Source organism: Rattus rattus, chromosome 12 (assembly GCF_011064425.1).
Source record: "Rattus rattus isolate New Zealand chromosome 12, Rrattus_CSIRO_v1, whole genome shotgun sequence".
Taxonomy (NCBI): Eukaryota; Metazoa; Chordata; class Mammalia; order Rodentia; family Muridae; genus Rattus; species Rattus rattus.
In genome coordinates this window covers 60,417,052-60,435,213 of record NC_046165.1, presented here as the reverse complement: position 1 = coordinate 60,435,213, position 18,162 = coordinate 60,417,052, and the positions used below count along the sequence as shown (strand labels likewise).

Here is an 18,162-nt window from a genome sequence, read left to right as displayed (position 1 = left end):
GCAGCACCGCCCTCTCCAGCTGGCTTGACTGGTGCTGAGTTGGATGAATCTGACTGGGCTGGTGGTCTATTCATGTAGGTGGGTAACTGAGTCGTTGTCCCCCGTCAAACCAATAGTTGCAAGCTAGTGTCTATCTGCAGGAAGGCACAGTGCTCCAGGCAAAGAGTCCAGACAGAGCCCTGAGCACTGCCTCGAGGCCCCTTTCTTCAGCTCTGTTTCTGGCTGGCTGTGGGCAGGTCCCTGGCCATGCCTGCACCCTCTCCTAGCATCCTCTGTAAGATCCTAGCATCCTTCACCACTTGCTGTACCTCCAGGGAAGGAGAACCTCAGAGTATGTTTTGCTCGGGGGACCTCTAAGGTTCCACTGAAAGAGAGGTCTGGCCTAGTCAACCAGCTACCCTCTCCAAGCACACATTGGTTTCCAAGACAGAGAGCCTGGGAGTTACTTTGTTCCTTTTAATCACTAGGAGCCTCTGGTCTATGTTGAGCACGCTCCATACTGCTTTTCTTGCATGTTCTTGAGTGGTAGTCACCAGCCTCCTACTTCTTTGCTTTGGCTTTCTTTCCTTTATTGGCCTTACTGGCCTTAGGAGAGTCCTCTAAGGCCGCCGGGCCAGCGGTGATACAGGGAAGTGGGGGCTGAGGAGCACTGAGACTCAGTGTTTTCTTCTGCAGCCTCAGGTCCAGGATGTCAAAGGCTGCCTGGATCTCGTACTGTAGAAGCTCCTGCAGGCATGCGATCTGGATGTGGATGGCCTCGCTGACCAGGCGCTCCAGAGCCTGCAAGACATATAGCAGTGAGCATACTTGGAGGACAGCCAAGGCCCATCCTCCTCCGGTCAGCTGTGCTCTTCATGGTAGTGGCCATCTTCTGTGGACGCACCTCCTGTCCACCAGCTCCCTCCCTCACTACAGTTCCCTGCTTCCTCCCTTCCCACTGCCAAGTTCAGGGTAACAATCTCCATCTCCTCATGTGTGTCCCTCATTCCCCACATGCTTCTGGAGCCGTAAGCCAGCGGTAACCCATAATCCATGTGGCCACAGTAAGCTCCTCCCACCTCCTGATTGTTCTCATATCTCACAGTCCTAGCCCCTTCATTGGAGGGGACAGACGGAGCTTTAGAGGGTAGACTTACCTTCCAACCAGCCAGCTACAAGAATGTGAGCTCAGCCCCCATTTACCATTCTAACAGGACACACTGTGACCCCTTTCACATTCCTGACCCTGCAGTGTCCTGGAGATATGTGAAAGGAGAAGTTACGCATGCTATCTGGATGTGATGAAGGATATATTTTTGGGGTGTGCTGTTGTTTGTAATATATACTTAAAATCTGGTGTACAGTTCATCCCAGAGTATTCCCTAGATTTTACTTAAATATAAAATTAATGGTATCCCCCCAGCATTAGGAGAAGATTGGACTCCACAAAGAAGTGTGCTTGTCCTATGGTGTTAGGTGTTGAATGCCTCCCTTGGGCTTACTGCCAGAGATCCTAAGCTCTGCCAGAGAGCCCTAAGGAAGATCAAGAGGATCGGAAAGGCCTGGTGGAGCAGTGGAGGGCGTGTTGGGAGCAGGAGTTGCTATCCGGCAGCCTTCGCCTGGCCTAGCCTGTAGACTCTGAGGTATCATAGAGCAAGGTCCCTTAAGGACCTGGGGACAGGCTGTTCCTGAGCTTCCTGGACTCCCATTGGATGTCTGTTGTTGTTTTGTGACTGAGTCATGGTTAGCCTTGAACTCCTGATTCTCCTCTCTGAGTGCTAGGGTCTTACATGTGCGCCTCCATGCCTGGCTGCCTGCTTTGGATGTCTTCATGTACTTAGATCACATGGTCTTGTCCTTTTACCATGTGTCAGGAGCCTTGGCCCCGGATGAGTGTCATCCAACCTGCTGGGTTATTATTATTTTAGCAATTTCCATACATAGTTTTGAACTTTAAAGGAATACTTACTTCTTTGGCTGACAAATCAGAAGCCCAAACTAACCAAACAACAAACAATGGAGCCTTTCAAAACAAACTCTTCAAATTACCTCTCCTGTTGTGCCTGTGTATACTGGGTCTCTCTGTGTCTCTGTGTCTGTCTCTCTCTGTCTCTCTCTGTCTCTCTCTGTCTCTCTGTGTCTCTGTGTCTGTCTCTCTCTGTCTCTCTCTGTCTCTGTCTCTCTGTCTCTCTGTCTCTGTCTCTGTCTCTGTCTCTCTCTGTCTCTCTGTCTCTCTCTCTCTCTCTCTCTCTCTCTCTCTCTCTCTCTCTCTCTCTCTCTCTCTCTCTCCCTTTCTCTGGACCATCTGCTCACACACCTTCCCTGAGTTTAAACCCTGGGTCTCCATGATGACGTTTCTGACTACAGACAAAGGGCACTTCGCTATCCCCCATCAGCTCAGAGAGCCATGTTACTTTGATGACACATTCAGTGGTATCTGTCACCAAGTCAACGACAATGGGAAAAACCCAAGACTTCAGGGTCAGCATGCCTCCACCAACTGTGAACTCTTCTCCACAGTAGCTTGGTAGCATTGGGCAAGTGATGTTCTCTAGCCCTATTATGTCATCACAGAAATGGGGACAAGAGTTTCTACTGGATGGGGATGCTGTGCAGTGAAGTGCATGCAAGGTCTGTGGGAAATGCTAGATGCCTATGCGGCCCTCTGCCTTCACTACCAAGGCAGACGGTGAAGGAGGCCTGTGAGTAAGTCCCAGCCTGCTGTGTCTCAGAGATCCTGGGGCAAGGCCTCACCTCCCTCCTCAGGGTTGGTCGGGGCTGCAGCTGGGTTGGAGCTTCCTCAACCCCAAAGGCCTTCTGCAGCATCTGTGCCTGCTCCATGCGCAGTGTCTCCTTCAGCACCAGCACGTCCGAGCGCTTCTCCGCCTCAGCCGCGCTCAGTTCAGCTACCTGTTGCTCGTGTCTCCACACATCCCTGTCTTTGCCATCGGTCAGTGGAAGGGGCTGGGGTGGTGTGCACATCTGCACATGCGCAACTGTCAGGTTGACCTCCTGGTCCTGGCTCAGGACGTACTGGTAGAGTCTATAGTGTCGGATGAAAGTGTTGTGGAAATAGTCACAGAGGGCCAGCAGGTGGGTGACATTAAACTGCTTCTGGTAATCTTGGAGCTTCTTCCCCAGTATTGTCACGGCCTCTGTGATGGAGCAGCCTGTGGGTACAGAGCAGTACAGTACAGAGTGTAAATTGGGCTGGGAACCCAGGTTTGACCTCAGAGCCTGCATCCTGACTGATTCTCCAGCACCGCTCACCAGCTCCCGAGAGCTCTGGAGCACGCCTCGTTTCCCTTTTATTTCTTCTGTGGTAACTTGCATGTTTTCTACTTTCTCTCTAGAACTATTTCATGCTTTTGTCTTTAGGCCCCTGCTCTGACGTGCTTCAACTGTGCTTTGCACTGTTTCAACATCAATTCCTCAGAAAGGAAAAGATGGAGTAACAAGGGATCTCTGCTGTTTGTGGAGAAGGTGGTGACTGGAGGGAGATGTTTCCAGGTAACCGTGATAATGGGGACTTGGGGACAGAGCTGGACAAATAGGCTTTACCTTACCCAGAGTCCAGAAAACAGCACCAACGGTGAAGCTCCTCAGAGAGAGAACGTTTCTCTCCCATGCCTCTTCGGGCTTGAGCCCTCCTCTAGGTGCCTCAATGGTTAGAGGCAGACCTCCATTCAGGCTGCCAGGACCTGACACAGTAATTGGTTCCTTAAGGGGCACGGCAGACTGCTGTGTATGTCTTGGGCAGAGCAAGCAAGAAGTGGCTTAAGAACATGACCCTCATACAACCAGGAGAGCCAGTTCTCACAGATGCTATGGCTAAACACAGGGAGCTTGGTCATGTGACTCCTTGCCCTTCTCTGTATGAGGCCACTGCAGGGTCACACATGCTTAGAATGCAGATACCTTTAGTGGCCATGGAAATCAAGTGCTAGATGCAGGAGTCTGGCTTTCTCCTAAGTTGGGGTGTCTCTTCCTTATCTCTGTCCATCACCCCTTATTCCTCTGGCTCTAGAGGAGTCTTCACTCTGCCCTTCCCCACCTTGGCTCTGCCCATAAGGTGGTGTTGAAAGCTCACCATCTTAGTTCTCCACCTACTCGGGGCTCCTTGAAAGGCTGTGCTGCTCCGTGTGGGAATATTGACCATTATCTCATCACAGTGTGGACATGGAGAGGAGGTGGTGTTGCCTTGAAAACAGCAAGTAGGCAGGGACCTGCTTTGCTGAGAGCCTGGTGGATTTTTTACATCTATGTGGCTGTGACCAAATCTCACAGATTCAACTTAAGGGAAGAAGGGCTTCTTGGATTCGGGCTCATTTTCATTCTGTCACAGTGGAGAAGACAGGGCATCGAGGCTCTATCTGTGACAGTGTTGTGTGTGCAGGGGAGGTTAGTCAAGTGAGAGTAGACCAGAAAACAGAGCACAGCCCAGCACTGGGACAGATATTGGATGTCACCTTCAAATTCATGCTCAGTTCTGCAGCCAGTTAGAGCCAGCTCCTAAAAAGTCCACGTGACTCACTGGGAAGTGAACATTCCAAACTCGACTCTTTAGGGGACATTTCGGATCTAGACTGTTAACGCCCAGGCTTCAGAGGTGAATGAGAAAGGGAGGTGGGTACAGGCTGGAGCTTGACCTTGGAGTAGGCAAGCCCCTTGGTTCAGAGCAGAGCAGGCTCAGTGTTAAGAGCTGTGCTTCTGTCTTAGGGGAAGGCCCTGGCTTGGAGGCCCAAGACGCTCGCTCTGACCCTTCCTAGCTGGGACACCGACATCTTCCACTTGAAGGTAAAGTTGTGGACTGTGTATATTTACTTCAAAGGCTTGTTGAAGCTTCCTGGGAGCTACAGGGCAGAGAGCCACAGAGGCTATAGGGGTGGAGGAGCTCTGCTAGACCTATGAGAAAAGTTTGCCTCCATCTTCTCTTCCTCCCTCTTCTTTCATTGCTTCTGATATCCCTCCTTTCTCCCCCCAACCCCCACTCCCACCTCCTGTTCTCTCTCTCCTTCCCTGTCTCCCTATCTTCAGCTTCCTTCTGAGCTCCTCCTACCCTCATTCCAAGGTCAATCTGATTGGTCTGGAGGAGCACTCAGATGACTGTAATCTGAGAAGAAGGGGTTTGGTCAGAGGCTTTGTTCTGGCTAAAAGGGGCAGAGCTAGGGAGGGAAGTCAGCTCAGTGTGGAGAGAAAGAGCTGAGCAAAATGCAGCGTGGCTCAGGTTGGGGGTAATTGGGCTCAGAACAATACAATCAGGATAGACGGCAGCAAATGTTGGTGACAAAGTAGGTAGCAAGAAAATGGGAGGGACCCATGGGCCATGCTCAATAGCTATGCTTAGATTTCAGGAGCAGACACTTGGGAACATCTGGGCAACAGGTTAGAGGTGAGCAGAAACGAGTTCTTGGACGTAGGACGTCTGTGAGCAGGAGTAGCAGGCCGTGATGGAGAGAGAACTGAAGCGTATGGAATCACTTGGAGCAGGTGCTGGTTTGGCTCACCAACCAGAGGCTCTTGGCAGCTGCCACATGGGGAACAGTGACTTACCAGTGCCTAGTGTCCCTTGCTATCCTATTCTTGTCAGGACTGGGTATCTGAGTATAGAAGATTCCTCTATTGCAAAGACAGTCAATAGATGACAACTGCATCCCCCGGAGCACTGTGAGGAGAGTACTTGTGCTCTGAGGATCAGTTGGCCCCTTACCTGGGTACTATCCCAGCTCCCTCTTGCTGTGCCTTCTTTTGCTGCTGCTTGCCCGAGCAACTCTGATGTGTCACCTGTATCCACTGCATTTCTTGTGGTTGTGACCTAATGCCAGGCAGAGGCAACTGGAAGGTTTATTTGGCCTCACCGCTTTAGTCCCTCACAGTAGGAAAAGCATGGTGAAATGGGACAGTCAGTGGGAAATATAGCAGAAGCTATCTCATTTGGTGGCACTCAGGAAGCAAGATGAGAATGGAACCAGAGGCAAGCATCCCCTTCAAAGGCCTTCTTCTGGTGACTACATAATCTACTCCTCCTAAAGGCTCCACAGCCTACAAAAGAGGGACAGAGCTGAGGACTGAGTGCTCAAAACCCAAGTCTGGAAGATGTTACATATTCAACCCTAACATCATCCAAATTCTCTGGCCTCTTTTCATCTTGCGTTTGCACACACACACACACACACACACACACACACACACACACACACACACACACACACACACACACTTTCCTCTTTATCTTTAAAATTTTTATATACTGGGCTGTTTTCGTTCAAGTGGGTAACGCACTTTGAGCACCTCCCATACTGTTACCTTTCCCCCACTTCCTCCCCTCCCTCTCCATCAGTCCCCATGGTGTTCCTTAGTCAGTGTTGCTTCAACTTTGGTGCCATCCGTGCATATATGATGGTGACTCCATCACAAACACATGGAACAGCGAAGCAGGAAAGACAAAGGACCCAGATAGAAACCCACGCAGCTACAGCGTGAGAGTCTAAAAGATTACACTGGAGAACAGACTGCTTCTTCAGCAAACAGTGCTAACAAGTCTAGGTATCCACATGCAGAATGAAACCAGATTCCTATCTCTTGTACATTAGTTTGTTAAAAGTCCGAATGAGTCAAGGGGACACACCTTCAATGGGACAAAATAAAATAAAATAAAAAATCCGAGCTCTATGTTCTGATGCTCAGTTCTACCAACAACCCTGATCCTTAGCATTGATTTTTTTTTCCCTCCTGGGCTTCTTGAGCATCAGACACATCCTGGCTAGTGGAAGGGAAAGACTAGGCCCAGTGGAAGCCCCTGACTGCCCCTGCCTCTCAGCTCTGCACTTTAGAATCCCCAGGACCTTTCTAGAATGCAGATAGTTCCTTCCACACATGGCCTTCCCTCATCCCCTCACCTGAGACTGGTTGGGGGCGGGGGGGGGGGGGCTGCTTTTAGAATTTCTTCTTTGCATCTGGGATCAAAGCCAGGAGATCTCAGCCTCTGGATAAAAGGTGACCAGCAGGGTTGGGATTTAGCTCAGTGGTAGAGCACTTACCTAGCAAACGCAAGGCCCTGGGTTCAGTCCCCAGCTCCGGGGGGGGGTGACCAGCAGGAAAACAGACCCTCTCTCTGTGATCACTTCTGGCCATCACCCTCCTGATGCTGGGGCCTTTCCTTACTTGGGCGTGAGTCTGGGGCTGCTCAGATTTGTAGGCATTTTGACAGATTCATTTCTTCTTTTGGGGGGGGTGGTAGTGGTTGAAAACTGGTATGAAATAGGCAGCCTTGGCTTCTTTGAGGTCACGTGCAGGCTGCAAATTGCCAAGAGCAGAGGATGTAAGTATAAACACCTATGATGCTCTCAAGGTCCAGGAGTTGAGCCTGCAAGAAGTACGGAAGGGGTTGCCAAAGGGTGTGTGGGTGTTGAACAGGAGGTGGGGGGGGGTCCTCAGGCTGAAGGAATGTATAGAATCCTTAAGTATCTTCCAGTAAAGCACTACAATGTAGCCCCAGGGCCCCTGGGGTAGTGAAGCAAGAAGAGTTTGAATGGGCTTCAGATTGAGAAGCCAAGTAGAGAGACCACCAAACAAGTGATCCTAGGTGAGGGCCAGGATGTTCCAGTGATATGAGCCATCAGAACCTCTCAAGGATCCTCACGATAAACTTGCCAGAAGGGGCTCTGTTCTGCCTGCAGCCTGGCCTGGCCCAGCACTGGGGCCTTGCTCCTCTATGTAGGTGGCCATGTCTACTGCTTTCCCCAAGGCCATCCCGTCCTCTGCAGCCCCAGCATCCACACTCAGAATTCAGGGTTGCATCATGACATCTGTTAGGCCCAGCCATGCCTGAATCTTCCCGAGATTGTCATACATCTTTCTTGAAAGGCAGGAAAACACTAATGCAGCCTTGACCTGGGTCAACTGGACAAATCCCTGGTTGACTCTGAACTCCACCGGAGACACTGTCTGGGCTCAGTAGACCTTGTCCCTTGCTGCTGTGAGGTGTGCAGTTGTCTCCTCATGTCCCAGTGACTCAGCATGGAGGGATTAAGTCGCAGAAGTCTCTGGTAGAGGCAGGCAGAGCTGGGCCTGCACACTGCTCTTCAATAACAGGGAGTGGCCTTCATTTGCATTGGCCACTGGGAACTTCCTGAAGTCTGTCCCCAAACCCCTGGAGGCCCACACCTGTGAGGAGGAGCAGAGTGGAGGAGGAGAGGAATGATGGGAGAAAGGTGTGGGGGAGGATCTGCCGATGGCAACACAAGACGCTTGCTCGCTCCAGCCTTGGGCATAAGGAGCTGGATGGAGAGCACTGACGTCTCCATAGCAGCACAGGAGAGGAGCCGGGCCTGAGGGTGGGGAGGATATAGGAACAGTGAAGAGAGGCTGATCTTTCTGGATGGATACCGGATGACTTATGTGTCTCCGACAAGATAGTCTGGTTGTCTTGTTTTGGATCCAAGGCAGAAGAGTCAAGCCAGGACAACCTGACAACTTGACTTTCCCAGTACCTGAGCAACAGAGGCTGGCCTACAAGAGGAAGCTCAGCCTGTCACCTCTATCCAGCACCATTCTGTGTTCTGCGGCATCCAGAAACCCATGTGGTGACAACCGAGGCAGCATTATCATCAGGGTTGGAGAAAACCACAGTGCCACACCACCTGGATCTGTGTCACTTGGGCTCCTGAGCCCCTCTCAGTTCAGGCAGGCTCGCACTGACCCATGGGGCATATTGAAACTCAGAGAGAGGATGAGTAATTCACTCAAGGACAGTTGAGGATTGGCAGTCAGAATTCAACCCAAGCCACTTGTCTCTAAGTGGTTTCAGGATCTCTTTGTAGACGTTTAGAGGTGGTTGCAAGAAGGGAGGTTGTTCTGCAGTGGGCTCTACTTCAACGATGCATAATCTGAGCCAACGACCCCCAAAACAAACTGATCCAAGGAAACTGAGCAGTTTCAATACGCTTTGAGCTCAGTTTAGTCATCAAAAAGGTGGAGTGAACGCAATGATTTCGAGTCTCCTTGGGGTAGATCTTCTCTCTGGACCAAAGGATCTTGTTCTATAGATGGATAAACTGAGGTCCAGAAAAAGGATGGGACCCTTCTCAGCCCAGGGATCAGGACCCAGCATTGGAGTTTGTTTCAACCCCTAACCTGGGGAAGGGACGTGTTTCTTCTACTTCTTGCCTCTGAACCCTGGAGCTTCTTGTGGTTAGAATTTTCTCTGAATGTACCTGGCCACAGGTACAGGAAAGGAAGGGATAGGACAGAAGACAACATTCTGCTGTTGTCCTGAGAGTGTTCTCTGTGCCTTCTCTGCTGACTAGTGGCTAAGGACACACGACATTTTTAGATGACACTCGTGAGATTTCTGAACCTTTGCCTGGCCCCATTTCCATGTCACCTGTCCCTGGGTCTCTGAGATGCTGGCTCCCTCTCTCTTTGGGGCAAGTAGTCCCCTGAGGAATGCCCCCTTCCTGCAGAGACCATTGGTACTGCAGGGACAGGGGACTGGGTTGTCAAGTTGCAAAACCCCTGAGGAAGACCTTCAGAGTGCCTCTCAGGCTGCCAGGCTGAACCTCCCCTCTGCCCTGGCTTTCAGATTGAGGACCTACAAACTTTCCCTCATCTCTGCCCCTAGTGGTTGATAGTCCCTGTGGCTCCCCTACACTGAGCTCAGGATGGCTTTGACACTGGGAGCTGAGCGCAGAGTCTGGCTTCAGTGAACAGCTTGGTGAGCCCATGAGAGCCCAGGCTGAGGAGTCAGAAGGATGCAGCTCACACCTGGTCGCAGCATGCCCTCACTCGCACAGGTGATCCTCTTTAGAAATCAGTGTTTTTATCTGGAAAATGGAGCCAATAAAAATCTTGCCTTGTCAGGTCCACAGAGAGTGACTGTCACAGGCTGCCCATAGTGATAAGTAATGTGCTCATGTGTGTTCATCCTCTTCTTCCCCCTTGGGCCTCTACCAGCACCTCCCTGGAGATAATCTTGAATGTGTGTCTTGAGGTGCAGTACCAGGTTAGGCCCTGAGTCCTGGATACAGAGTGACTGCCGTCCGGTGCCTCAGTGGTCACCTGGTGGCAGGTGTGGGAAATGGGACATGGGATTCTAAAGTGCGCTGTTGGATGGGTTGGGAATAGAGCGGGTGACCTCCTGGATCTCTTTCCGCTCTAAGAAACCATGGGGATTTCCATGGAGCTGACAGTTCTCTGAGCCATAATGGGCTGCGGTGGGTGCCGGGAGCCAGGCTCTGCAGTGTACCACAGCTTACTAAGGGAGCCCCAACTCTGCAGTCCAATCATTTTAACTGCCACCCCCGTCCTAGATGAAACAACCAAATAATCCTCCTGTGTCAAGGGCATGACTGTGTACCCAGCCTGCCAATCAGCTATTGTATACACCAGCTCTGCCCTGGATGCTGGGGCTTAGGCTGGCTGAGGAAGGTCAGGAATAAAACAGAGAAGATCACAGTCAAGAGCTGGAGGACTGGCCTGCAGGAGACCTGCACATCTCTCAGTAGGTGGCATGCATAGCTTGCAAACACAGCTTGCTCTTTTAATCTGGCCCGAGACATGGACCCCACTGAACCCCTCCCACTGGTGACTGGTATTAGCCCTGAGGCTCATGCAGGTGACCCAGTTAGGAGCACAGCCCCAGGCATCGTACCTGGCCCTTGTGCCAGCTTCCCATCCCACTTGAGGAAGGGGTCACTCTCAGGCTACCTGTCTACCTCTCAGGCCTACGATATATCCCATGTGCTCAAAGTCCTTGACCCAAATGCAAAGTCAACAGGTAGGGTGTGGATTCTGAGTCAGACGCAGACCTAGATTCAAATCTTGAACCCATTTACCCCAGGTGCATTCTTAGGAAAGTTGATTAATCTCTCTGGGCCTCAGCATCTCACTTTTAAAGCAGGGAAGATGGTTGATGCCATACGTAATGCTAGACTTTTCCCGTGGCAAGCAGAGGGTCTGGCCATGGAAGAATGTCTGTGTGGCAATCCTGTCAACATAGTTAGCAGTGACCCCACTTTGCACAGTGGTTGAGTATCTCCCCTTCACCCACCCTGAACTGTTCTTTTTCTTTTTTCTTTTAATGTAGACCCCTGTGGTAAGTCAAGATGGATTCCACCTCAAAACCTCCTGCCTCAACCTCCCAAATTCTGGGATTATAGGTGTATGTCATAATATAGACATGTCACCTCAACTGGCTTTCTTCTTCAGATTTATGCATTGGACACCTAACTTCCAACCCCCAAAAGGTTGAACTGTTTTGTTTTGTTTTATTTTATGGAATAAGGCTTTAAAAGCAGTTGGTGTTAAATGTCATGTAGTCTGTAAATGAGGCCTAGTATGAGAAGGAGTGGACATATACAGATGGGGACCATGGGAGGACATGGGAGATGATAGGTGCTGGAGGCCAACAAGAATAGTCTTAAGAACAGAAGGACTACAAATACCTCCTCTTGGACTTGCAGCTGCCAGAACAGTAAGGAATCAGATATATGTCGCTGACTCTTACGGTCTATGGCAATTGCAAGGGCAGCCTGAGGTATCCTATTCACTCAGGGAAATGTCTAAAGTGAGAGTTGCCAGTTTGTCCCAAGAAACATTTTACATCTCCACCAAAGACCTTGGTGGAAACCTTGGCAAAGAAACTCTATCTCATGTCTCCATCCTGGCCTGGCCTGAGGCCCCTGATCAGTCTGTCCCAAGCAGCAGGAAATGACATCTGTTCTCTGCTTCGCTGGCCTGGAGTGCTGTAGGGTGAGGGTACAGAAGTTGTGCATGGCCATGAGAGCTATGCTGGGTAACCTGATGAGTCATTGCTTATTCCAGGTCTGGGTTGCTGGGGACAGGCAGGTGTCTGCCTTCCCACCCTCTGGTGGCCTGGTGACATTTCCTGGAGAATCAGGAGTGGCATGGGTGGAACTAGAGATGCCGGGACCATGATACACATTGCTCTGCCTCTGTCAACTGCTTCTCTAGTCTGCCTTCCTCCTAGCCCCAGGATTTTGTGGCCAGGCAATAGGTCAGGAGTGTCTTCCTACTCCATGTGTCCATATTGTCATGGTGACAAAAGGTGGAAGCAGGTAGTTAGCCGGGGAGAGTCCTCCAGGCGATCAGAGGGCAGGGGCTGCAGAGGGAAACGAAGGTAGCCTAGGCTATCCCAGCTCCCTTCATCTCTCCTTCCTGCCCCTGGCTTCCGGAGCAGCCCCATATCTGCAGCACCCTCTTTTCTCCTGAGCCTCCTATGCCCTTTCCTGCCATTCTTTCTCTACCAGGATGTGCCCGACTGGAAGAACTCTGCCACTTGACCCCCATGGTTGATGATCTCACCCTAGGCCCAGGAGGCAGCTGGATGTGAGTTGTCCGGCCTTCCCGGAGGCTGGTCCAAGAAGGTGCCAAGTACAGACCTCTTTCTTCTGGCCTGGAATCGAGGCCAGGAGATCCTGGGAGCCCTTTGCCAGGATGGAATCAGCTTATGCTTTTGAATAAAGGGCCGCCCTTTCCCTCCCAGTGCTGGGCTCGATTGGGCAAGGAGATAAGCTGAGTTGGCAGCCGTCCTGGCAGGGCTCTGAATCACTGTTGTGCAAACATGGCCCCTCCTTAAACGCTGCCTGCCAATGCCCTCATCCGCCGCGCAACCATCCTTAGCCTAGGCTACCCACAACAAAGCACCCCAGGGAAGCCACCTGCCAAGAAGAGCGGCAGCCAGAGTGGATGAGGCCAGCCTGTGGCCCCCACTGCCTGCATCCTATGCCAACACCTGTCGTAGATGTGATGATGTACCTAGGAGGGGCTGGGCGGGATGCAGGATAGAGACTCGGGAGCCCTCGTCAGGACAGTGCACACTTTCTCCACTCCTGCAGGTAGGAGGTGGTGCTTGTGTGCACGCTTGCCAGGGTAGGTCATGGCCCATGGCAGCTGGATTAGAAGGCACTTGGAGATTTCCTGGGCTTCCTTTGTGCTGACCCATAGCCTGAACCCATCTGCAGATGAAGGGAAGATAAGCAACGCCTTGTCTGGCTCCTTATCCTGAACCATTAGCTTTTCATTTAGTCCATCCATCAGGACAGAACATCCCGCAGGGTGACTGGCCGGGGTGTGCGGAGACAAAGTCGGAGTTTACAAACACACCCTCTGTCCGCGTTGGTGTTTTCTCTGCCGGTGAGAACCCCCTTCCCCAGGAGCTCCTAATAAATGAAGGCCAGATTCGCTTGAAGAAGCCAGCATAGTAACTGACTGCTTCAAACATAATTATGGGGGACGGGGAAGAAAGTTATCTGTGCAGAGGCACTACTCTCTGATTACCAGTTCCATCCGACCCAAGCTTGGGGGTGGGTAGGGGATATTTCCATGCCCAGGAAACAATACCAGGCCGTAATGCTGGAAGGGGGATAATAGAATGGACCGTGTTTGTCTGGTTTATCTCAAACCATAGAAAAAATTTTAAAAGTTAGCATCTGTAGGGAAAAAAGCAGCTACTCACTTTGACAACAGACTTCAAAGTGTGGTCAGTGACTGTCCAAGTCAGCCAACTTCAACATGGTTAATATAGCGAACGCTGCTTCTGGATTGCAGTTTTTCTGTTCATCCCTTTAAGCTTTCCCCCACTACTTTAATTTATTGACGGGGTTATTCACGGTATTTGTCAGTCAAGTTATTTCTGTTATTCATGATGCTGTTTACCTCAGCTTTGCTTTGTTTCCAATAAGGGGTGAGTGGTATAGAGACTTCTGATCAGCTTCCTGCGTTTCACGGATTTGGCCCCTGGAGTGTGATGCCTATCACAAGAGGCACTGTGCACGGTGGGGAAATGCAGACACCTCCTTACTATAGAGAGAGGTGTTTTTACTGCAGTCTGCATTTGTGAAAGAGAAAGTGTCTCAGGATTTGAGCTCTCTTAAGAGCCAAGTGGACAGTGGTGAGCTGATGTGTGTGTGTGTGTGTGTGTGTGTGTGTGCGTGTGCGTGTGCGTGTGCATGTGCATGTGCATGTGCGTGCACATGTCCATGTGTTCGTGGTGTGCAGACCTACACGTGCATGTATGGAGGCCAGAGATTAATGCTGGATGTCTTTTTAGTTGTTTATCTTTTGAGACAAGGCCTCTCATGGAACTGGATCTTAAACATTTTGCTAAGTCCCTGGGATCTACCTGACTCCAAACCTCTGCTGACTCCTAACCCCCAGTGTTGGGGGTGTAGACAGACACCACAACGCCCTGACTTTATGAGGTTGCTGAGGACCCCAGCTCAGGTCCTCACACTGGGGCAGCAAGCAATCTAGCAATTGAACCATTCCCCCCCAGCCCAACTTTTAAGAATTTTTATTTTTTGCAGTTTCACCATTCAGGATCATGGCCCAACAGTGGACCTGGATGGATGGTTTGGATGCGACCAGAAGGGAGAGAAAAGAGAGACCAAGATCAGAACTAGTGTTGGGCAGAGTTGAGACGGAGCAGTTCTCCATCACTCCAACAGAGACCAAATCATAGGAATCATACAGAAGACCCAGAGTTCCGAATGGGTGGCCAGTCCAGGGAACAGCACCCCAGCAGTGGGGATGACCATAACACTTGCCTTCCATGCTTGTGAGAATGTTCTAGCTTACAGCCAAGTAGGCATGGCTTCTGGAATGCTTTCCCCTTGTGACTCCTCACCAAGTTTATTTTGAGACCGAGTCTCACCTTGTAGCCCTGGCTGGTCCGGGCCTCACTATGTATACTGTGTAGACCATGCTGGCCACATGCTCACAAAGACCCCATCTACCTCTGCCTGCCAAGGGCAGAGATGAAGGTGTTTGTCACCATCCCCAGTTTCATGCCCTCCAAACGTAACAGGACTCTAACTACGTAGCTAAAGAAAATGGTATGCAAATCAAACATTTACCCATTATTAGTATTATAATTTTAGACATGGTTCAGTAGATGTAATTTTACAACTGATTAAGTATTACATTGAATTTACATGTTAATGGGATGATCTACTTGCTTATTTAAATATAAAAATGAAATTTTGGATGACTATTTGATATTGTAGAATATAGAATATTTTCAACATTTTTCAGATTCAATTAATATTTTGATTTTACAGTGCTGCGAATGCTTGCTTCAAATAAATGTGTAATGAAAATGACAGAAGCATATCCAGGGTCCTTTCAGAAATTGGTTGAAAATTTACTCTAATCTGAAGCCCAAATCACTGAATGATATTCCTATGAAATTTAAGTCAGCAACTCAAATAGCGATTTAAAAAACCAAACCTTCTAATCCAATCCAATCCAAAGTGCCCTGGTGTGACACACACGAGGAGTGACGGTGGGAAATATACTCTTTGCTTTTAGTAATTAAGCCATTGTACTTCCTTAATGGTCCTGCAGTGACCAGTTCACTCCTGGAGGGACACCCTTTGAGGAGCACAACCATTGTGGGGACAACCTGCTGTCCCAGGACACAGAGGAGAAGTCCGTGAAAGGTTCCGGGAGGGGGCTGATACACTTGGTTTATGTAAGCAAAGGAAAGCTAATGCCCTGAGCATCTGGGGCAGTGTGGAGTGCTACAAGACAAGTGCAGCCTTGGAGATCAGGGATGGGGAGCAGAGCCCAGGGCTGTGCTGTTTCTGAAGAGGTCCCTGGCTCCTGAGAGCGCCCGTGTGCCTTCAGTGCCATTCTTTACCTTTGGTTTCCCTGAGCAGCTCTTCTGTGAACTTGACCACCTGGACCACCTCGACCCATGGGAAGCCTTTGCCCACAGCAAAGATGACACTGTCATAGAGGGTGTCCAGCAGTATGCTCCGGCGGGCATCCCTCAGCTCATCAAACTCCTCCCAGTTCAGGAGCCTCCGAAGGTGCTGTCGCCCCTGAGGTTTCTGCAGGGTAAAGGACACAATGTCATCACTGGACATGACACTGATACGGGGTCACACTTACATCCTGAGAATAACCAACCAGCCATGTGAGGATACCAAGGAAGAATCAGGCTTTGGTTTCTAGACAGATGTACCTCCCCTTTTCCGGGGACTTGTTCTTTTGGGTGCACTCCCGAGTGTATTGGTACACATGTGTATGTGTGCTCACGTGTGTGGTTGGTACACGCGTGTGGGTATGCTCCTGTGTGGGGGAGTATGAAGGAAGCCTCAGGTATCAGTCATCACTCATAGACCTCTTGGGTTGGATGGGTCTCTCACTAGCTTGGAACTTGTCATGTTCACTGCCTCTTACCTCCCATGTTTTGGGATTATAAAGCTCCAGCACCACCCATGGGTGCCTATGGAATACACTCTGGGGATCAGACTCAGTCAGGTCCTTGTGCTTGTGTGGCAAGCGCTTAACCAATTTAGCTCTCTCCCTAACACCATTTACTCCTTTTACTAACATTCCTTTCTTCAAGAGCTCTCATGCTGTCCAGAGCAGCCCCGGGTTTGTGTACCTCCAACAAGCCTCGGGTTTCGAATTAGGATTCCTCCCTTCTGTTCCCTAAAAGAAGTCAATTTCCCTTTGAGACTACTTTCAACTGGCTAACCTGACGCGTTCATGCCAGGGTGTAAATGGCTGATGAAGAAGAGGTTTAATAAGGTGATGTTCAACTTGGTGGAAGCTCGGGCACTCTTGTGGGCTGAGAGAAGACTGATAGGTTAAGCTTTGCCCTCGGTGTTCTGTAGTCTTTCTAGATGGGTTGTATCAAAGGAGAAGCAAGAGCCAATTCAATGATGAGAAACGGGGAGCTGTAGAGGCCTGCCATACACAGGAGTCCCGCTCCCCAGGGTAGGAGGCCCTAAGTGGAGGACCACCGGAGAGCAATGGCAAACCCCATGACAGGGAACCTAGAGCTGTTCTTGGCTCCCAGAAGTTTCTGTTTACCACATTCCTCTGAGCAATGCAGATCCTCCCTGCAGCTCCCATCAGCAAGAGTCCTTTTGTCCTTCCTCACAGATCAAAGGGCTGTTGGAGTCCAAGGAAGCAGGCACTGTCTCCTCTTTCCTCCCCTATCCCTAGGCTGCTCCATAGTCTAGATTTTCCTGTGGGCTCAAAACAGCCTATGACTCTGGAATTCCAGCCTCAAGCATCCATTGTGCCCTCAGAAGTGATGTGCAGACATGTTAAAAGTGCCACTCAAGGAGACAGCATCCACGAGCTTCACTGGTATACCTCCCCACCATATCCACGAGAGCAAACGTCTCTAAGAACCCAGATCTTCACCTGAAACTGGAAGACTTCCTTCACTCCCTGGGGTGTTAGGAGTGCCATGGCCCTGACTCCTCCCAGTTGCTAGGAGACCTCACTGGTACTTCCTCAGTTCCTGGAATCCTGGCAAAGAAGGCTGGCTTTGTTATGTCATGGGGTCCCTGGGCTCCTTCTAGTTCCTTTCATACTGGTCCTTCAGAAGTCCCTTGCTATAGATCATCCTTGTGCAGTTCAGGGATGCCCCCTTATTGTCAGCCTCAGCTATCAACCTATTCTCCATCATGTGCATGAACGAGTATGTGCATCACACACACGCACACGCACCCCTTCATTCGACACATCCTGTTAATTGCAGTCTAGGTCTTCCTGTCCTTCTACAGGTCAGACTTATCTCCATACCAAGCTTCACATACATACCTCATTCCTTCAGGATCTAACCCAATCAACCCCTACCCCCACCCAGTGGGTTCCATAATTCTATGCTTTCAATATCATGACTTTGCTTTGAGGACCCAGGGGGCAGCTAGGCAGGGGTGCCTTGGTTGCTGTGCCTAAACACTAAATGCTAGAAGTGAGGACTGATCTCCCCTGTCCTGGTAGCACCTGAGAACTTAAGGAACAACTATGGCTCTCCCCTTCTCAGCCACATGTCCACAGCCCCAGTGGGAGGGCCTGAGATGTTCTTTCTTGTGCTGGTTTGTTCTGTCAGCTTGACATAAGCTAGGGGTCACCTGGGACCCTTGAGAAAAATGTTTTCATCAGATTGGCTAATAGGCAAGTCTGCGGGGCATTTTCTTGATTAATGGTTGATGCAGGAGGCCCTAGTCCACTATAGGTGGTGCCATCACGGAGCAAATGGTTCTGGAATGTATAAAAACCAAACCAAAAAAACCCAACAAAAAAAAAAGGGGCAAGCTGAGAAAGGGCAGTGAGCACGATTTCTCCATTGTCTCTGGTTTAGCTCCTGCCTTCCAGGTTCCTGCTTTGACTTTCTGCCTTGGCTTCTCTCTACTA

At 50.3% G+C, this 18,162-nt stretch overlaps 1 protein-coding gene across 1 annotated transcript; it reads right to left on the bottom strand.

Moving 5' to 3' along the window:
- Positions 1-398: 398 nt before the first annotated feature.
- C12H8orf74 (chromosome 12 C8orf74 homolog) lies at positions 399-17,257 on the bottom strand. The gene is made up of 4 exons (XM_032918384.1): positions 17,164-17,257; positions 15,641-15,833; positions 2,734-3,149; positions 399-780 (listed from the first exon to the last, which is right to left on the bottom strand). Exons 1-4 carry the CDS (start codon positions 17,209-17,211, stop codon positions 541-543), a joined length of 897 nt encoding a protein of 298 aa, XP_032774275.1. The 5' UTR covers positions 17,212-17,257; the 3' UTR covers positions 399-540.
- Between the last annotated feature and the right edge of the window lie 905 nt (positions 17,258-18,162).